Raw genomic sequence first — 21,610 nt, 5'->3', positions numbered from 1 at the left:
TCAAATACAGTGCCTATAAATTGTATTCACTCCTTTTGATGTTTTACCCTTTTACTGGTTTTATAAATCAACCATGGTTAGTGTAATTAAGCTTTTTTTAACACCAAAAAAATACAAAAATAAAAGGAAAAACATCTCAAATGTTAAAATGAAAACAGATTTCTACAAGGTAATATCTATTAAATTAAAAATATGTAATGTAAAATAAGTGACTGCATCAACATTCACACCTTTGAAAGTGACTAACCTAATTCAACAGAGGTTCAGCCAGTTGGTGCTAGTAGTCTCACAGTTAGTGAAATGGGGATTACCTGAGTGATTATAAAATACAGTCACTGGTTAATCTGTATTCCTAGCTACCATTACACCATGAAGACAAAAGAACACTCCAAGCAACTCAGAGAAAGTTATTGAAAAGTATAAGTCATGGGATGGTAAAGGAAAATTCCAAGGCACTGAACATCCCTCAGAGTTAAGTTCAGTTCAGACACTTTTGTCTGAAAGTAGCCGCTCAACCATAAAGCCAGGGTCAATGGAGGGCTGCAGTGATGGTTGTCCTTCTGAACTTTGCCCTTTCTCCACGCAGGATCTCTGGAGCTCAGTCAGAGTGACCACCAGGTTCTTAGTCACCCCTCTTACTAAGACCCTTTCCCTTGATTCATCAGTCTGGCAATTTACATCATGTTATGAATGTTTATTATTCAGAAAAAGGTGTGCGGGTTACATTCATGAAATAACCACATTACAAAAATTACAACTTAAGAAACATTTTATAAACTAGAAAAGCACTCGGAGAGCGTAGACCTCCGCCATTAGCCCTATCTCCCAATAGTACAGAATCCTTTAAAAAATTTCTGGATCCAGACGGTGATCTGGATCACACCCATAATCTAATCAGTTTTTCCTTGTGCCATTCCTGATATTTCCTGAAAATTTCATGAAAATCCATCCATGACTTTTTGAGTTATGTTGCTAACAAACAAACTAACAAACGCTGCCGATCACATACCCTCCTTGGCGGAGGTAATAAAATAGAGAAAAAGGTCAGAGGTCTATGCAAGGGGTAAATTATGGACCAGTTTTAAGGGTCGAATGGTAGTTTGCTTTAGCTTCATAAAGCTAGCATAGCTATGTTAGCTGTTCGATTAATGTTACTACATAGGCTAATGTAGCTAAATTAGCTTTATCGACATGGACATTGACAACATAGCGAAAGCTACATAGCTCCACAAATAACATATCTACATATCTTACATAGCTGCTTCGTGAACTTTAGCTACATTAGCTGTTAGCTTTATCACTGTGTTAGCTATGTAGCTCTCTTATCTTTAGCTACATTAGCTTTAGCAATGTGAGCTTACATAGATATGTAGCTGCTTTGTGGGCTCTGTTTAACTATGCATAGCTTGTGCAAATGTGCATCTCCTGGCAAAAGGCCATTTTGCTGCCCCACAGTTTCCATATATAGGCAATAAGAGACAACACATCAACCCAGTTCATCTGTAAATCCTGGGGTCACAGAACATGGGCATTGTTTTGTACTGGATGGTCAGTGAAAGACAAAGCATCACGGAATTTATCAAACTGTACACTGCCTTGAGTGCAAACAGTGCTTATACATGAACCGCTCGAGATGAACAGATGAGAAGCACATGAAATCAGCTGTTAACAGCGTATTTTTCCTCACTCTCCCTCTGAGTGACAGCTGTCAATTCAGCACCATAGACACATTTACACAAGCTTATTCTTGATCAAAAACATCAACAATGTAACTTTTAACAACAAAATACTCACTTGTAAGTCATGTGGCTTATTATGGTAGTCCCATTGCAGCTAAACAAGAAAAACGTCAACAAAACCACGCTCAAGGCAGAGCGCAAGCAGGCTTTTTACAAAGCAAGTCTGCTTAAAGCATCAACAATATTATAGTCAGGCTGGGTTAACAAGCGGTAATATTGCAGCTATGTGCAGGATATAATGCATGGGTGTGTATAATAACTCTCAACAACCTGATTCAAATTAATGTGCACCAGGAGCAGGGGCATAAATACAACAACTGTAATCAAAACTGTGATCGGAACAAACCCATTTCAGTTTACAAGCAACAAGCAGATCCAAAGCAAATCTCTCCACTGAAAAGCACATTCACGTGTCTATATCCAGATAGTTTTATTTGTTTTGACATGCAAGATTAACCACAATGCATTTAATCCAGACAAAGGGTGCACTCACACTAGGCCATCCATACCATGCCAGGGCCCGTTTCAGCCTAAAGTCTGGTACATTTGGCCAGTGTGAGTGCAATCGTTCCGTGCTTTGGCGCGGCATGCTTCGTGGCCCCGGCACAGAAGGACAAGGTGGGCCTATGCACGGCATGGATGCAAATGAAGGAGCACAAGCGCAGGAATGTGACGTAACATGAAGTAACAACAGAGGGACCCAACTCAGAGTGCAGAGAGCGCAGCAGCTGCATGCTTGAGACAGCAGGATTTTTTTCTAGAAAGACAGAAAGAACTAGATATTTTGTCTCACTGAATTTCAACAAGTTACAAGGACTTTAATAAGGGCTGAAGAATTTAACTTCACACAGCTTCACTATGACCTTGTTCTAATGGATCCCAGTCCAGTCCACATTCCTGACCAGTTTCTGGCAAAGTCAGGCTTTAATAACTGTGAGAGGTTTTTGGTTTTGAAAATAAAGCTTCTTCCCTTGATTGAGTCACAAACAGCAGCTCACAGGATTACAAACACCTTTTATCCTCCGTGCATAAATGAGAGTGCCAATTGCGCAGACAAGTGTGTGCCGGGGTTAATTTCAAAGCTGATTTAACCTCTCTTGTTATAAAATTATAATGCCAAACGATCATCAACTGAATGAACTTACCTTTATTTCTACTTCATGTCACTGAGTAGGGAAATTATGATCTTGATCGCTGACGTTTGAACGGAACATCGTTTATTAATCCTGAACTGTGTTCACCTCCAGCCCTCGTCAGATGGTTAAAATTGCTCGCGTCACCATTGCAAAAATCTTTGATCTGATCATTTAATCCTGCTCTGGACACAGGCTGTCCTGTGACATGAGAGCTTGTTTGGTGCAGAACTGAAAGGCATCTGAATGCAGAGAAATGGCACAGTTCATGGCACGTAAAAGAATTCCAGGGGGATTCAGATAGTATACGGACACGCAGAACAGCAGCTGTAGGGGCTCATACGAGTAAAAAAGTCTGTGTTTCATTCAGCAGAAGTGCTTGGAACTCTGATCAGGCTCCAGATTATATGATGTGAGTGATAATTCTACGCTATGAACCGCTTTCTCTCTCTCTCTCTCTCTCTCCTCACTTGGCTCTATATAGTTAACGTAGCTACTGATCCCAGGTCAGGTGAAATAACTCCGGTGTCAGATCAGATATTGTATAGAGCTGCTGCTATTTTACAGCCTAAAAACAACACTTATGTATACTGAGTCATCAACATGTTCATCAGCGGTGGATGCTTCATGTGATGACGTCGGCGCGGGACGTATCTGTGCCCAGGCCTGGTTGTGTTGAGCAGTGTGAGTGCAGGCCAAAGGGGGGACAGGGGAGGGGGTCAAATGGGCTTCAGCACGGTTAGTATACGGCACGGTACGGATGGCCTAGTGTGAGTGCGCCCTTAGGTTATTACAGTACACTGACCTGCCATTGGCTCAAAAGGTTAAGGGTGGAAGGTAAGGGGTAGGATGAATGATTGACTGATGAGTGTGTATAAAGTGACACATTACTCAGCTATTCAGTGTGCTTACAGGGTGTTTACTACACCAGATGTACAAATTGCAATTGTTTGGTTATGCTGTATATTTTCTGATGCTTATTTTTGCTGCCCCTGCCAAAGTGCCACTCCAGGCAGCTTCCTAGTTCACCTATATGGACCCAAGGGCCTTGCTTATGCAACTAATGCTGTTACATAAGTTATCCTTGCTGGGATACAATTTTTTTCATGGAGGACAAGCTCTTTCCTGCAAGCAGACATATTATGCAAAATACACTATATCAGGCTTTTCTAACAAAAATATGTGCTCCTGGCCTGTCCATAATCCTCCCCAGCATCAGACCCCCATCTCTTTCTCCACCTTTCAGAAAATGTGTGCTGAAACAGGATTTCTAGACTAGATTTCTTCATCATGATGACATGTTGGGAGTTCGCACCGCCCCCAGAGTCAGACAGCTCATTAACATTTAAAGCTACAGACACAGAAACAGCTTGCTCTGAGCAGGCCTGAAACAGAGGATTTATTTAGACAAACAAAAATCCAATACTGGAGCGTTTTTTCAGTAACAAACTTCACAGGCATGTTTTGGGGAACTCTGAGAACAATATAAAAATGTCTTTAAGGGGTAGAATATGTGACCTTTAAACATTTGTATTTAGGTTCTGCAGGTCAGGTTTTTAAATTTGATCTTTTTGGGATACTCACCTTTACCCTAACGGTAAATGTAAGTTTCATCAAATGTTATTTGGTAAGTTTTAGCATGTTTTTCTGTTCTGAGATAAACAGCATCTCAGATAAATGGTCTGGGAGAGTTGTCATTAGAGATGAATGGTCTGCAGCCAGACTGTCTTGACTCCACGAGCACTGTCCCAGACCTCTAATACTGAACAGACGTGTCAGCCATGACAGTCCAACAACATCCAACAAATTGCATCCCAAATTTTTTATCATAATCAAATTTTTTTTTTTTAGGAAAAATGGAATGGTTTTGACTTGAGATGGAACAAATGATCTGACAGAATAATGAGGTAGAGACAAATCCTTTAAAATAAAAGACATCATCAACTTTTGCCATGTATTTTATTGTTCCAGGCTACCAGCTGCACTAATACACTGAAAATGGCTTTGTGGCCCAATTTTTTTTAACCTTGACACCTCTGATTTTAATAATTTTAGACCAATTTCAAAGTTTCATTTGTATCTAAATTTTTTTTTTGGAAAAGGTGGTTTCTTCACAGCTTTTGTATTTTATGCCTCACAACAATCTCTTTGAGAAATTTGAGTCTGGTTTTAGAGCAGGTCACAGCACTGAGGTGGCCCTCCTCAAAGTCACCAATGATTTACTTGTAGCAGCAGATAGATTATATTTGGATTACCGAAAGGTTTTGTTTTAGGTCCAATTTGATTTTCTATTTATATGCTGCTCCTTGGCCAAATAATACAGAAACATAAAGTCTCCTTCCACTGCTATGCAGACGATTCACAGATGTACTTCCCCTGAGACCTGAGGATCCTAGAAGCCCAGCTGCTGTCAAAGACTGTTGAGATGATTTTAACTGTTGGATGGCAAAAAACTTCGTACAACTCAATAATTCCAAATCTGAAATCAGATTAGAATTTGATTCCATCCTCACCTTTGCAACACATATCAATAAATCATACAGTCATGCTTCTTTCATTTACACATAATTGCTAAAAAAACAAACCTCCCACAGTGTGACATGGAAAAGGTAATCCACCCCCTCATTTTTCCCATCTTGACTATTGTAACTCTCTTCAGTCAGGTATCAGTAAAAAAGCTCTTTCTCATCTCCAACTGGTCCAAAATGCAGCAGCAAGGTTTTTAACTGGTTTTAACAGACAGTGTCACATTACCTCGATGTTAGCATCTTTACATTGGCTCCCTGTTAGTTTCAGAATTGATTTTAAGATTTTACTGATCACTTTTAAGTCAATAAAGGGTCTGGCTCCAAACTATGTATCAGAACTTTTAACCCCATATGAGCCAGCCTGCAGTCTTAGATCTTCAGGTGTGGGTCTCCTGGTCATTTCAAGGACTTAAAACTAGTGGTGCTCCGATCGATCGGCCACCGATCATTATCAGCCGATTTCCGTGGAAAAGTACGTGATCGGCATATGTTGATCAATGCCTTTCATTGCCGATCACAAAAACCGATCACCTGTTGCTCATACTTTGCAGCCTGCAGCCTGTGGAGACCCTGTGTGCAGTGTAGTGTTCCCCACCCCCTTCCTTCACACTGCGCAGGCGCGCAGCGGCAAACCCAAACAAACATGTCTGCCGTGTGGAACTTTTATGCAATTTGTGAGAGTGATGTAAAGTTTGCATCCTGCAACACATGCCACGAAAAAATACCTCGAGGGGGAAGCACGTTAAAAAGCTTCAACACGACGAATTTAATACGACATTTGAAGAACAAACACTTGGCGGAGTATGGTGAGTTTTCGAGGCTCACAGCAGAGAATGAAAAAAAGGCAGCAAGAGCACCAACAGTCAAACGGCAGCTAATGCAGCCCACGCTGGGCAACACTCGCCCATATGAGCGTGACAGTCAGAAGGCTAAGCAAATAACCCGAAAAATAATGGAATTCATCGGACTAGATGACCAGCTTTTCTCAGTGGTGGAAGACACCGGGTTCCGCCGACTGCTCTCTCACCTGGAGCCCCGCTACATGCTACCTGGACGGAAATATTTCACTGATGTAGCCCTGCCAGAGCTCCACCAGACAGTGTACTCTCACATCGAAAGTGTTCTCAAAGAAGGCATCTCATCCTCTGTAAGTTTCACAAGTGATATCTGGAGCTCAGACATCAGTCCTGTGTCGATGTTGAGTTTAACAGCTCACTGGATTGATTCAGATTTTCAACTTCACAAAGCTGTTCTGCATGCCCAGGAGTTTTCTGGCTCCCACACTGCCGTAGCTTTAGCAGCTGCATTTTTGAAAATGCTCTAAACGTGGCATATTCCAAAAGACAAGGTACACGTGATACTGAGAGATAATGCCCGAAACATGGTGAAAGCTATGATAGATGCTGGGTTACCAAGTTTGGGGTGTATGGCGCACACCCTGCAGCTGGTCATCCATGATGCAGTGCTGTCACAGCGCAGTATAAGTGACATTATTTCCACAGGGAGACGCATTGTGGGGCACTTCAGGCATTCTCCCTTAGCATATGCAAGACTTCAGAGCGTACAGAAACAACTCGGCCAGCCCACCAAAAGACTTCAACAAGATGTCAGCACTAGGTGGAACAGCACCTATTATATGCTCAACAGTCTCCTTGAGCAAAAACGGGCATTGGGAGTTTATGCAGCTGACTTTGATCTACCTGCTACCTTTACATCTTCCCAGTGGGAATTGATTGAAAACATAACTACCCTCCTGGAACCTTTTGAAGAACTGACCAAGGAAATATGCTCATCAACTGCATCTGCCGCTGATGTAATACCCCCTGTGATGGCTTTAAAGCGTCTCCTTGCCAAAGATACAGCAGCAGATCATGGTGTAAAGACAACTAAGGCCACATTGCTGGAAGCTATCACTAAAAGATTTGCTGACATTGAAAAGGAGCCCCTCTACAGCTTGGCAACCATCATAGACCCAAGGTGAGAAAATGATCAGCAAAATAATAATGGAGAAAAAGCATTTACATATTCATAGTTAATGGCCTAATTATCAAGCACCCTGAAACAATGAGTTTCATGTGAAATTAATGTAATTCCCCCCATTCAAGGTACAAAGACAGATTTTATTCTGAAGGACTCAAGACCAAAACACATGGACTGCTTCTTGGTCTGATGACAGAGGCCACCCAGAGGGACTCAAACCAAGAACCTGAAGCCAACAACACAGACCAGCCAGCAGAGAAAGTGCCACGACCTGGATCCTTGTCTTCAATGTTTGGTGAAATCCTAGCGGAAGAAACCCTGCAGCAGGCTCATGCCGACAGTGCAGCACCATCAGAGATGATCATCTACCTCTCAGAACCACCCATCTCTGGGAGTGCATCACCACTGGAGTACTGGAAAACTAATAAGGAACGCTTTCTGGACCTTGCTAGAGTAGCAAGAGCCTACTTGTCTGCACCCTGCACAAGTGTGGAGAGTGAGCGCTTATTCAGTGCTGCATCCAACATTGTGGATGAACATAGGAATAGACTCATGACTGAAAAAGCAGAGATGCTTCTCTTTATTAAAAAGAATCTTCCCACATGCTTACTAACAAGTCATAGGCATTTAGCCTATGCACTGCTGTTCAACATTTTTTCCTTGTCAAAAGCAAATGCACTTTAATTTCACTTGTGCTGTTTTTCTGTTTCAAGGTCTGTTAGACCATATTAATGTTATCATTTAACAAGAAAATGGGCAGATTTTATTTTACATACTAAGCAACAGACCCATTACTTATTTTATAAATCTAAGAAATGGTAAATACTGAGTTTGTTGCCCATGCACAAGACAATAAGTCAAGTTCCCAGGTATTTTGAATTTAGGAACTTATTTAATAGTTTATTTGAATGTAGCCTGTATTTGACTTTAAATGTATCTTTCTTTACTTCACATTACGTGATCCAGGCAGTGTTTTGAGATATGTGGCTTTTTGTTTATTTGACTTTTTGCACTATTTAGCCTGTTGAGAGTCCTGATCATTTCAATCTGTTAAAGATTGTGTTTCTGAAAGCAGGTAAATTTAAGCATTTTTCAGTTGTCCTTTTGACTGAATAGTTGCTGCATTGTGCCTGCAAGGGTTTTGTATTTACTCTCTTGAAAAAGTTAGTAAAATATGTTTGTCTAAATTAAGGTGATTTTATGGTTCCTTTTTTCAGATCATATAGCCAATACCACTCACCATAAATAAATTGAAAAATTTACAGTTAATCCATGTGATCGGTATCGGCACTGATCGGCAGATCTCACTCATGGATGATCGGTATCGAAATCGGCAGCATAAAACCCTGATCGGAGCACCCCTACTTAAAACTAAAGGTGAATGAGCTTTTTCCAACAGGGCTTCTCGACTTTGGAACGACCTACCTGACGGGCATGTCACTTCTTTTAAATCACTTCTTAAAACTCATTTTTATAGACTTGCTTTTCTGTGAGTCATCTTATTTTGTTTCAAAATTCTATTTTATCATTTTTCCTTATTTTACTTGGATTTTTCCACCTCATTGATATTTTACTTTTTTAACTGGCTCTTGTCCTGTTACTTATATATTTGACTGCTTTTACCCTTCTTTTATTGTTTTTATCTCTCTTGTTGGTTCCTACTGTTTTTGTTGTTTTCATGGTACCTATGATGGTCATATGATGTTCGTGCTCCACTGATGTCTTTGATGTCTTAGTTTGCATGTTGTCTTAGTCTGCTTGGTATCTTGTGGCATCTGGGCTCTGGTGTCTTATGATGCTGTTAGTTTATTATCTTGACCCTGTTTTTATTCAGGTCCTTGAACTGCTTGGGTTCTATTGATTTTGCTGAGTTTCATCTGTTCTGATTTCTCTGTCTTTCATTTGGGTTTTGTTGCTTCTTCTTCTGTTTGTTTCTTCACATGTAAAAGAACTTTGAAAACCAGTGTTTTCATGGCAAGTCTTTGGAAGCGCATTAAAACTTAAGTGTGACATCTAAAATCTGCATCATTTTCATAACAAGGTTGTAGTTAAACAATCAGGAAGATTAATTTTTTTTTTTAACAAAAACAGACACATTTGTCTTTGAATGACAACTTTGCTCAAATCTACATTTTCTTTTTGAGTGTGTGTCGTTACACAGGCTGCACCTGCAGGACAAGCTGTGTGAATCAGCCAAGACAACAAATAGGGAGTTTTGGGATCAGTATGCCGTCTTTGAGTTTGGCTTCAGTGTGACTTTGTGTCAAGAGTCAGAACATAGCAATGCACAACTTTACAGACTTTTCCCTTATTTGCATATTGTACTTGTGATAGAGCTGGTGAAACGATAGTTTACATTTTTTTAAGAAGAAGAATGTGACGGTACAGAAAGCCCCAGAGGCGTTTAACCTCTTTACAGTGTATGCTCAGTATTCTTAGTATGAATTTCATAACAGAGGCAATGGCAGGGGATGTTAACAAAGACTAGAAAGGTAGAACTGCCTAAAAGGACTGTACAAAATTAACTCTTTTAACCAGACCCCATGTCCACTTAGCTGGGATTCATGCCTCATTTTTTAAGAACTATTACTGTTGAGCATTACTCTCATGCACTAGATTTACCAGCTGAGATAGTTTCACTGAGGCCTAACTTGTAACTTGAATTTTATACCTGCATTCCCCTTTCAAAAGTATTGGAGCCGTGGAGACTTAAAACATTTGGGTTTGACATCAAAAGATGAATATGAGACAAGAGATCAACAATTTAGCTTTTATTTCCAGGTATTTATATCTGGATCTGATACACAACTTAGAAGGTAGCACCTTTTGTTTGAACCCACCCATTTTAATGTGAGCAAAAGCATTGAAACATATGACCGACAGGTGTGTTTTATGACCAGGCGTGTCCTATTGCATTGATTATTCAAACAATAAATAGTGTTGAATGTCTATGCTCAGTTTCTGCATTTATATAGTTAGAGGTGTAACCAACAAGAAAACCAGAGAGCTGTCTATAGTTGAACAACAAACAATTGTGAAGATGAGAGAATCTGGAAAATCAATCAAAGCCATTGCACAAACATTGGCCATAGCCAGTATAACCACTTGAAATGTCCTGAAAAAGAAAGAAACCACTGGTGTAGCAAGTCAGGATCTCAACATGAATCTCAGGACCCTCCTGGGGGTCATGAGATACTGAGAGTGGATCGCCAGATACGTACCAAGAGAAAAACATGATTTTAAATTGTTTTGAATTGTATCTTTTACCCATTTTTATACATATTTATGCATAGAATGTTCCTGTACTGTTCAAGACATATCACCATCTACTGTTCAGGAGTGAAGGTATCACCATCTACTATTCAGGAAGTATCACCATCTACTGTTCAGGAGTGAAGGTATCACCATCTACTGTTCAGGAGTGAAGGTATCACCATCTACTGTTCAGGAGTGAAGGTATCACCATCTACTATTCAGGAAGTATCACCATCTACTGTTCAGGAGTGAAGGTATCACCATCTACTGTTCAGGAGTGAAGGTATCACCATCTACTGTTCAGGAAGGTATCACCATCTACTGTTCAGGAAGGTATCACCATCTACTGTTCAGGAGTGAAGGTATCACCATCTACTATTCAGGAAGGTATCACCATCTACTGTTCAGGAGTGAAGGTATCACCATCTACTGTTCAGGAGTGAAGGTATCACCATCTACTATTCAGGAAGGTATCACCATCTACTGTTCAGGAGTGAAGGTATCACCATCTACTGTTCACAGAAGACTTCATTAACAAAAGTACAGAGGCTACACCTGAAGATGCAAACGGACCTGCTTTCCTCCGATTGGCCCATTTTTCTGGAGGCTGGCCGGCGGCAGGACTCAATGTTTTATGCCTGCCCCTCCAATGTGGCTAATGTTATTATGCTAGTAGTCGAAAACTGAATGAACCGGTCTGATCCTGATAGTTTGTGTGGGGGGGGTAGCAGCAACAGCGAAGGATAGAGCAGGACGTATCTGTTTGGTAAGTGTTTAATTACTCTGTTGCTAAGTGGCTAATGGCTAAAAGGCCTTGTGGGGGCGGTCTGTTCTGCTTTGCTGGCAGCACAGACAAACCACGAACCAGTCAGGAGATCCTATTGTGATGACCTCATCAGTTTGGTCCATCGAAATCTCGTCTCGGTAGAATCTTGGCGAGATTTTCAACGAACCGTTTTCATCAGTTCACATGCTAATTCCAAGATTACTGCCACATACGTTTATCTTGCGGTTTGAAAATTTGCATACATGGCGTATGGACACCTAACATTGTGACTTTATATTTATGTTTTAAAAATCGGAAAAGTATAATACCCCCAGTTTAAGGTTTGACAGCAGTTAGCATAAGTTAGTTTTGGCTGTTTGCCTATTTAGAGAAAATTAGACACAAGAAGTAGCGCTGTGACAAACACTGGGTAAAAAAATCATCGAATTAAACGCCATATCCGTGACAACATTTTGGTTACCTTGGACATTAAGCTCTACTGGTAAAGATGAACCTTATTTCTCCATGGTGCAGCCAAATGATCACACAACTTCAGTAATAAGTTAGCTCGTTTCAGCGTAGGGTTTAGTGTGGACTTTACACCATAACTTAAGACAGAACTTACACATAGCTGATGCAACAGGCTGCTGGTCTCTATCCAAACAGGAAGTAAAAACACAAAAAAAACATTAATCCTGAAATAATTTACCAGTAAAAGAGTGTAAAAAACACCATAGAGTCTAATAACAGACTGGTGCTGCCTTGTATAAACATCTGTGATGTTGTGCAATGGTCAGTAATATCATCGTCCTCCTTCTCATCCTCTCCATCAAATAAATGTCTCTTTACTCTGTCTGAAAATGTTAAATGTTCCGTCTTTCTTTCTCTCTCTGTCATTGTGCTGTTTGTGATCGTAGCTAACAGCCCCTGATGCACCACTGCCTGTGGCCGGCCAAATTTGTGGGTGGTTTTGCAGCTGCATAAAATCAGAAGGGAGCTATTTGCAGGAACAATTCTCATGCTAAAGTCTGTGCTGTTGGTGCAAAAAGAATAAATCTTAATTGATCTGCCCTATTGTGAGGGTAAAATGGGACAGAATGTACCAAATGGGTGGATCTTTTTAACAATGACACATTATTTCACATCAGTGTTTTAATGTCAGGTGAGATGATCAACCATTGTATAAACAGAGAGAAGTAAACAAAGAAATTGAGAGGAGTTAAATTTTCAGGTTGAGGAAAGTTGAGTTTTCATCTGTTCACTTTCTCCTTTTACCTCCCAGGCAGATTTGACTTTAAAAAAAAATGTTTTTCTCCTGCAATGTTCACCCTTCACCATCTTGAGAACCTGTGCTAATTTTTACCTAGGCAGTCCAAATTACGGTTTATGCATTAAATTATTGGTGGGTATATGCACCTTACCTGTCAGGCAACACCCAGGGCAGAGATAACTCAGAGAACCTTGTATGATACTTTTCCTGCAGCAGCCTGCTCAGATTTCTGACTGTCAACAGACAGAGAGACAAACCAAACGCTCACACTGATCTGCCAAGATGTCCAGGTAATTATCTTAAAATGAAGATTTATTTACTGGTGTGGTTCTTTTTTATTTGATTGAGACAGTCAGAATTTAAGGATTGTTTACTTGGAGATACTCTAGTAATTCATAGGTGATCAAGTACTTCTGTCACAGTGTTGTTCTTCTTTTAGAGGCTGCATTTATATAAAGTTAAATCAAATAAATATGTTGATAATAATATTTTTTTAAAAGATGGAAATCTTTGATTTTGCTTCTTTAAAAAGCAACAAATACCTACAGTAATGTTAAATGATTTTTACATCTTTACACATTTTTTGATACAATGAAGCAAGTTCTTCAAATGTATCAAATATTCAAGGCTTTGCAAGTTTCAAACTTAATTCAATAAACATTTCTGCAATATAAGCAAAAAACAAAGATAATCATCATGACCACAAATGCCAAAACTCTGCTGTAATTCAGTCTGATTAACCGTTACAGTCACCAGCTCTGACATGTGCTGGTAACAAGAAATCTTCACTGGCAATGCTAACAAAGAGCTGATTGGTGATCTCTGATCAAGAAGTCTCTTTTTTTATTTCTGGGGAGAAAATACTTTTCAGATGTTTCAAAATTATATTTCCTCTCAACTTTCTATATTGTATCTGATAATATACATCCATCACAGTTTCACACATAGATGAACACAGAAAAGACAGACTTTTCCTCCATCTGCAACTAAATACCACAAAACAGGCTTGATCAGTTGTCAGTGCAAAGACTGAAGAGATTTTCAAATCCCTCGTGTTTTTCTTGGCACTTTCAAAGGGGCTTCACCTGTGTATGTTAAGCTATGAGCTTCCTTGTGAGGAGTGATAGTAATATGTCTCAAAGTCAGACTTTGACACTTTTGGATTTAACTACTGGGAAGCCAAGATTGGGGTAATGTGATGTTTTATGAGAAGTATAATGCTTAGCTGCTTCATTCGGGTCTGTTTAGAACAAGAAAAGTTGGACATATTATGCAAAAATCACTTTTCAGGCTTTTCTAACAAAAATATTTTCCCCTAGTCTGTCCACAATCCCCTCAAGTACCAGAAAAATCCATTCCCTCTCCCCCTCTCTTTCTCCACCTTTCAGAAAATGTGTGCTAAAACAAGCCGTTCTCAGATTTTACACTAGTGACCTCCCATGGTGAGTAAGCACCCGCCCCCAGGTCAGACATGCAAAAATCTAATACTTGAGTGTTTTGTCAGCATCAAACTTCACAGGCATGTTTTGGGGACCTCTGAGACCAATATGAACTTGTCTGAAAAGGGTAAAATATGTCCCCTTTAATAAATACAGGTTAGGTGGTGTTAACAGTGAGTATTAAGAAGATGAGTCCTTTACTTTTTCAGGTTCACTGTTAGAGAATATAAGGATGAGTATCAAAATCTGGTACCAACATGAAACCAATAATACCTGTTCACCCTACCTTCCGGACCAAATTACAACAAGCAGGTGAAACAGCAGGTGAACCCTTTGAAATGATCTAGTTTTCTTCATTTGTTAGCCATCAAATGTGATCTGATCTACATCAAGGTTCAAGGTTCAAGGTTCACTTTATTATCCCTGTGAAGGGGAATTTGTTTCGCAGCCAGCAGTCAAGACATACATTCAGATCAATCATAAAAAACAGCATTGACAACACAATAAATAGAAGCATGAGAGACTGTGTGCAATACAATGATAAAACACAATAAAAACCAAGAAATAACACAGGCTTTGGCCAACTATTTAGAAAGCCGATGGCAGCAGAGCTTTTTAGCCTTTTTGTCCTACATACTGGCAGGCTGAATCTGCAGCCAGATGGTAGCAGCTTAAACTCTGAAAATAAAGGGTGGCTGTGATCAGCCAGGATAGACAGGGCCTTTTTTAGAGTCCTAACTCTGCACAACTGAGTTAGGTCAGTAAGGGTCGAACCTGTAATTCGACTGCAGGTTTTTGAAATGCCCTGCAATCTGTAACGATTTCTGATACTGAGGGACCCGTACCAAATGACATCTAAGTCACAAGTATAGACAAACACAATGTGCTTAAAGCTGCAGTTGGTGACTTTTAGCTTAAAAACATTATTTTTAAATATTCTATTTGGATCAAATGTCTGTGCATCCATAAACAGTGCTTGGTAAGAGGAGTAAAATGAGACCACTGCAAGATCTTTTTTTTTTTTTTTTTTTTTTAATTTATTGAACATTTAAGTCTTTTAAGACAGTGAAACAGGATATCACTTAAAAAGAATAGTAAAGAACAAAAATAATGGTACAAAAGGGGAGAAAAGCATACAAAAAAATGATAACATTTAACATATTACAAAGAATAACATAAACAACAATACATCTATATCTGTAACCTTGGAAATCAGTATATTATAGTGATAAATGTGAAAAATCTTGAAATGAACTTCTCTAATTTTATCTGCACACAGAATTGGGAGGGTCATAACCAAGCCTTCTTCCAATTCACATTATCAAAATGTTTTTATCAGTTTTATGCCATCAAGTTTTAAACAAGGAAATTCAACATTGGCTTTTTGACACTTTAAGTGACATTTGATTGGTTCAATTGTACCTGAAGGAATAGCCTTGGATACAGAATTAAACTCCTTATATGTGACAGGAAAAGATTTCGTTATAAGAAAGTCGTCATAAGTAAGAAGATTTCCATTAGCGTCAAACCAGTTTATGAGAAATAGTATGCTCCTCTCAATCCATTTTTGTTTGCATAAACTTTAGTTTTTAAAGGAGACATATTTTACCCTTTTAAGACAAGTTTATATTGGTCTCAGAGGTCCCCAAAACATGCCTGTGAAATTTGTTGCTGAAAAAACAAACCAGTATTGGATTTCTGCATGTCTGAAGATCCCTCTGTTTCAGCCCCGCTCAGAATGAGCCGTTTCTGTGTCTGTGGCTTTAAACGTTACTGAGCTGTCTGATGCCGCCCCTGACCACACCCCTCTCAGGAAATGGATGTGGCTCTCCTGATGTTACAGACACTTTTATCCAACGTTTAGGACTTGACTGGGATTTGAACCATAATCAGCAGGGTAACCCACTGAGCTATCGAGCATCACAGCTGGTGGCTGAGAGCAGGATGAGTAGAGGAGGGCAGAACTTTCCTCCAAGTGGGGAGGGCCAACCAAACCTGGGGGTGGGTGCTTACTCCCCATGTGAAGTCACTAGGAATAAAATCCGAGAACAGCTTGTTTCAGCACATATTTTCTGAAACTTGGGGGGGCGGGGGTCTGGTATTTGAGGGGATTGTGGACTGGCCAGGGAGAAATATTTCTGTTAGAAAAGCCTGAAAAAGTGATTTTTGCATAATATTTGAAACAACTTTTGATTCTTGGAACAATGTTTCTTTGGTTCTGGGATCTTGGTTGGCGTAGCTGGTAATGGTGTGCTCAAAACATCAAGTCCAGGGGTGCAGGTGGCCTAGTTGTTTAAGGCATGCCCCATGTATGCCGGCGGCCCGGGTTCAAATCCGGCCTGAGGCCCTTTACCGCATGTCTCTCCCCCGCTCTTGTCCCTGTTTCTGACTCTATCCACTGTCCTCCTCTATCATATAAAGGCACAAAAATGCCCAAAATAAATCTAAAAAAAAAAAAATCAAGTCCAGGAGGCTTGTGGTTTAGCAGAAGTGTGCAATCACTTGTTCTGGTGTCTCTTTCAGCATGGTGACTCCGATGTTTATCTAGCACTAGTGTTGTAATACTCGAGAACAGTCTTGGTCTTGAGATGGGTCTCAAGACTACATTTTGAGTTTCTTGGTCTCGTCTTGGACTCGAGCATTTTTACTTGGTCTTGTCTCAGTCTTGGACAAGACCAGTCGACTTCGACTTCATTAATGTATGCCTCATTCATCTGACACATCTAGGTAAATATCTCATTTCCAGATATTTAAAATAATTACTGACTTGTCAGTGGCTTTTAAATACATGCAAGGGTTTATTTTTTACAAGTTAGTTGAATAAATTTGTTAAGATTTGAGATTTTGCATATTGTTCTTTGAAAGAGATGCAGACACTGTGTTTTTGGGCTGACCGCTGAGGTCAACCCTACATATGGCTCTGTCCGTATACTGAGTGAGTGAGTGAGTGAGTGAGTGACCCCACTTCCAGAGCCCTAACATAACAGAGTTGCATTTACTCGAACTGAATGCTGTCACTAATCGCTGCCTCCACTGCGTTAACTAGAGCCATACATACAGATTTGCTCTATGGGCAAGGTTTTCTTGTGCCGAAAGCCCTCTAATGGCTGCCTCCACTGCTGTAAATACTCAGATATAGCTTTAGCATGGCCTCTGTTTGACCAGAACTGGGACACATTTCTGTATGACAAAGAATAAAAATAACCCTATAAGCTTTTCATGTTGAGAAAGATGTTTTTACTCTTCTGCTGACCTGCTTTGGCATGACTCTGTGATAGTTGAGGGGGAAAAGGGTAACTTCTTGTGTGAATGCTTGTGTATGCTGGCTGCTGGTGTAGCAAGTAGCTCTGAATTAGTCACAGCAGCACTTAGTCAAAACTGAACATTTTTTTTATTTAAACAAGCGAAGACAGCAACACTAAAAGCTTTCTGTAACAGAAAGGGTGTCTTTGCTCTTCTGCCAACCCGCTACAGTGTGTGTGATAGTAAAAGGGGAAAGGGTTACTTGTTTTGCTTGTACACAATGGCTGCTAGCCAAACGTTAGCTCGGCTTTAGCCAGACCAACACATTTCTTCATCACAGTTAGCATTGAGAGCAACATGGAAAGCTTTCTGCAAGAGAAAATGAGGTTGTCACTCTTCTGCCACCCTGCTTTGGCATGTGATAGTTACGGGGAAGGGGTTAGTTGTTGTAAACACCTAATTAGTTGTCGTGTCCCATCTAATGACTCTAGCAGGCCTGTCATTAGCTGGGACTGCTACTGGGAGCTGCAGCGGCGCTTCTGTCTGAACCAGACAACGTGTCTCATCCAAACAAGCGCAGAGAGCAACATTGAATGCTTTCTGTGACAGAAAAAAATGTTCTTGCTCTACTCCTGGTCTGTTTCAGCATGGCTTTCCGATCATGGCGGTGGGCTTGTCCGTATTGTCCGCTGTTAGCTGGGATCTCGCTGTAAGGCTGCTGCAGTTTACTCTGACCTGGACCGCTGTTCTTCTTCAAACCAGAGCATAGAGCAACACCGACAGCTTGTCTTGTGCAGAGAATATATTTCGTGATTTCAAACTCGTGCATAATCTTTGATTTTTAATTTTTCCATCATGATCTCCTGTCCCCCTGTCACTCTTTCTTTATCGTCCCTTTCTCTTTGGCCGTGCGTCATTTGTGTAGCAGTGTCTGCTGCTCTCCTCTCATCCTCGTCTGCTTTCATGTTGCTTAAGAGTGACACACACAAACACGATGCTCATGCACTCACCTACACTGAAATGCATGCTAACATGTTGGTAGTGTAGACTTCAGGCTTCTATCTGTTGAGGAAAGTTTCAGAATACTGAAGGATAAACACCAGAACACCAGAGCTCCTCTCTGACCACGGAGGACCAGCGCGTCAGTGCCAAGTGGCAACCTCCGTTCCTGAAAAATGAAGCCAATGCAGAAGTGCAAAAAATTGCAATACCGCAAGTGTCCATTTGAGGCTGACTGCAGGAACACTGGAAGTCCCATCTGAACACCTGCTAAACAGCTGGCTTTTACACTAGAGATAAACTGGTTTACAGCCTGGTTCAGAAAAATAAACGTGTCTCATTGGCTAATGTCTTCATGTGCTCTCCCTGTACGGAGGGTGAATTTTGGACCACAATGGTTTAGACTATATTTAGGAAAAACCTCACTGCGGACTGATTGGTGCGTCTCATCTGATTGACAGATAGCTCGACAGGCAGACGCTACGTTTCTGTCAACCAGAATGCTAGCTAGCTAGCTGACAGGAAGTCATGCTTAGTGGGCAGGCTGTTAGGTTGATCTGCGCCCACGTGAACCAGGGGTGTGCGCATGTTAAAGAAATATTTGGTAAATATTCCCTTAATACTACATGTTTATGGGGAACAAATAAATGGTAAAAGCTCTGCATTTTTTGTTGTTAAGAGAACACTATACTTTAACGTTTAGCATGCCTTCATTTGCAGGGAATATGATAAATGTGCTGTTTATAGATAATTAACAGATATGAAAAAGGATAGGATCTCTAAAATAGAAATTCAGCTTAATTTTACGCATATTAAGACCCTTACAGACCTGTCTGAGGAGAATTATGTTTTATTGTTAGTAAAAAATTACTACCATTGAAGGCTTATATCTAATAAAAAAAAGACATTTTATCTCCAGTGACACTGTCTTTTTCTATCACTGAAGTCTGACACATGTCTCTGTAGTGTTTCATATCTACACAGAGATGAGCTTTATTAAGAGGAGAGAGAGGACAGCATGTAGCTATGTACATTTAAGAGGCCACAATAAATTTGGCACAAAAAAAAAACAATAATGACAAAAATCACTCTGCCTGTCAGGCATTTCAACAGGCATCCCAGATAGTTGTGGTCAGCCATAAACTAGGTTTTTACCTAGTCTTATCCGTCAAATTGATTTAACAGAAAACTAAAATTAAAGAGAGTTTGCTCTTTAACTGTTCAACCTTGTCATGGCTTTTTAAAATAGATTTATATGGTCTTCCTCTTGTCTCAGTCTTGACTCGGTCTGTGCCCCCAAAAGTCTTGGGGGTTAATCTGATTGGTTGAGGGGCAGGGCTCAATCACTCATATTACAGCAGTATAGAAAATAGATGGATTGATGGAAATTTGCAGCTATATCAAACTACAATCATAACCGAGCATGAATGAACAACTTCCACTCATAAAATTTAAAACCTTGAAAAGAGCATTTGGTTGAAATGGTGGCCATCTTGAATAGATAACTGTAATGTGCTTTTGTGACCTTAAGATGACAGAGTGTTTATGAGTGAGGGCCAACAGTACAGAATAGATCAACAGAATTAAGAGTGATGGTGAGGGGCACCTAAAATGTGATGTCCTCATATGAGGATGCTGGGACGTCAGAGGTTAAATCCTACATAACTTGGTTTATTTACCTCTCACCCTTAGTCTGAGATATGTCAACTTTCTGTTTTTCATTCCAGATATCTACGGGCAAAAATCTTCAGTTCAAGAACTGTCTTCCTGCTGGGATGTCTTCTCATGGTTGTTTATCTTTGCAGAGAATATTCTGGCCACACAGCTCTTCATGCAGATGTACAAATGGATGGCAGTCAGATATCACCAAACACCAAAAATACCTCCTATGTATACTGGCAAAGGTGCGAAAGAAACATGTCTGCTAACAGCATCACAAACTTCAGCTCACTCCCTGGTCACATACAAGACTTTCTATATCATCGCCACTGTCGACATTTTCCCATGATACTGGACCTTCCTCACAAATGTGGGGGCCCTGACCGATCCTCTGAAGTCTTCCTTTTGCTGGTCATCAAAAGCCCCCCACATAACTACGATCGCAGAGAGGTACTGCGCAAAACCTGGGCCAATGAGAGGCTGCAGAATGGTGTGTGGATCAGGCGGCTCTTCATTGCAGGAACAACAGGTACTGGATTTGAGAAGAAAAGATTGAACAAAGTGCTTGAACTGGAGCAAAGTCAGCACTATGACATTCTTCAATGGGATTTTATGGACACATTTTTCAACCTTACCTTGAAGCAGGTACTCTTTCTGGAGTGGATGGAAAGAAACTGTCCTAAGGTACATTTCCTGTTAAATGGTGATGATGACGTCTTTGTGAACTCACATAACGTTGTGAAGTATCTCCAAAACCTGAAGGACAATAATGGAAGCAAGCACCTCTTCACTGGATATCTGATTGACTATGCCAGGCCAATTAGAGCACCGTGGAGCAAGTATTTTGTTCCAGTCCAGTTGTTTGAGTCTGACTCATACCTCCCTTACTGTGGTGGTGGGGGCTTCTTCCTATCTGGTTACACTGCTTTGGTCATATACAACATGTCCCAGTCGATTGTCCTTTTTCCCATTGATGATGCTTACATGGGAATGTGCCTGGCGAAAGCAGGACTTAGGCCTGGTTCGCATATCGGCGTGAAGACTACAGGACTGTATGTCCCATCCAACATAGATGAATATGACCCTTGTTTTTATAATGAAATCCTACTGGTTCACAGGTTCCTTTCAGCTGAAATGATTGTCCTGTGGCACAGAATAAATGACCCCAACCTGAAATGTGTTGGCAGTTTAAAATAGTGTCTAATAAGCGATGGCAGGGCTTTTGTTATTAATAATACTGAGGCTACTGCCAGGAGGAGGAGGAGGCCACCCTAAAACTTCCTAGACTAAGAAGAGTGGCTCAGAGATTACCTTAGATATTATTATTATAAATAGAAGCTATTTGTAAGTGGCGGGAGAGCAGACAGTGATACACACATGGACAAAATTGTTGGTACCCCTCTGTTAATGAAAGAAAAACCCACAATGCTCACAGAAATAATTTGAATCTGACAGAAGTAATAATAAATAAAAATTCAATTAAAATTAACCAATGAAAATCAGACATTGCTTTTGAATTGTGGTTCAACAGAATTATTTTGAAAAACAAACTCATGAAACATGCCTGGACAAAAATGATGGTAGCCCTAGAAAAGATTG

At 40.3% G+C, this 21,610-nt stretch overlaps 1 protein-coding gene across 1 annotated transcript; it reads left to right on the top strand.

The window, feature by feature from the left end:
• Positions 1–12,920: 12,920 nt before the first annotated feature.
• On the top strand, positions 12,921–21,208 carry LOC121519215 (N-acetyllactosaminide beta-1,3-N-acetylglucosaminyltransferase 3-like). The gene is made up of 2 exons (XM_041802054.1): positions 12,921–12,961; positions 20,080–21,208. The coding sequence occupies exons 1-2, from the start codon at positions 12,954–12,956 to the stop codon at positions 21,206–21,208; spliced, it is 1,137 nt and encodes a 378-aa protein (XP_041657988.1). The 5' UTR covers positions 12,921–12,953.
• The last annotated feature ends 402 nt before the right edge of the window (positions 21,209–21,610 follow it).

Source organism: Cheilinus undulatus, linkage group 12 (assembly GCF_018320785.1).
Source record: "Cheilinus undulatus linkage group 12, ASM1832078v1, whole genome shotgun sequence".
NCBI lineage: Eukaryota > Metazoa > Chordata > Actinopteri > Labriformes > Labridae > Cheilinus > Cheilinus undulatus.
Note: the sequence above shows the minus strand (reverse complement) of the source record. Positions and strands in the feature narration are given on the sequence as shown.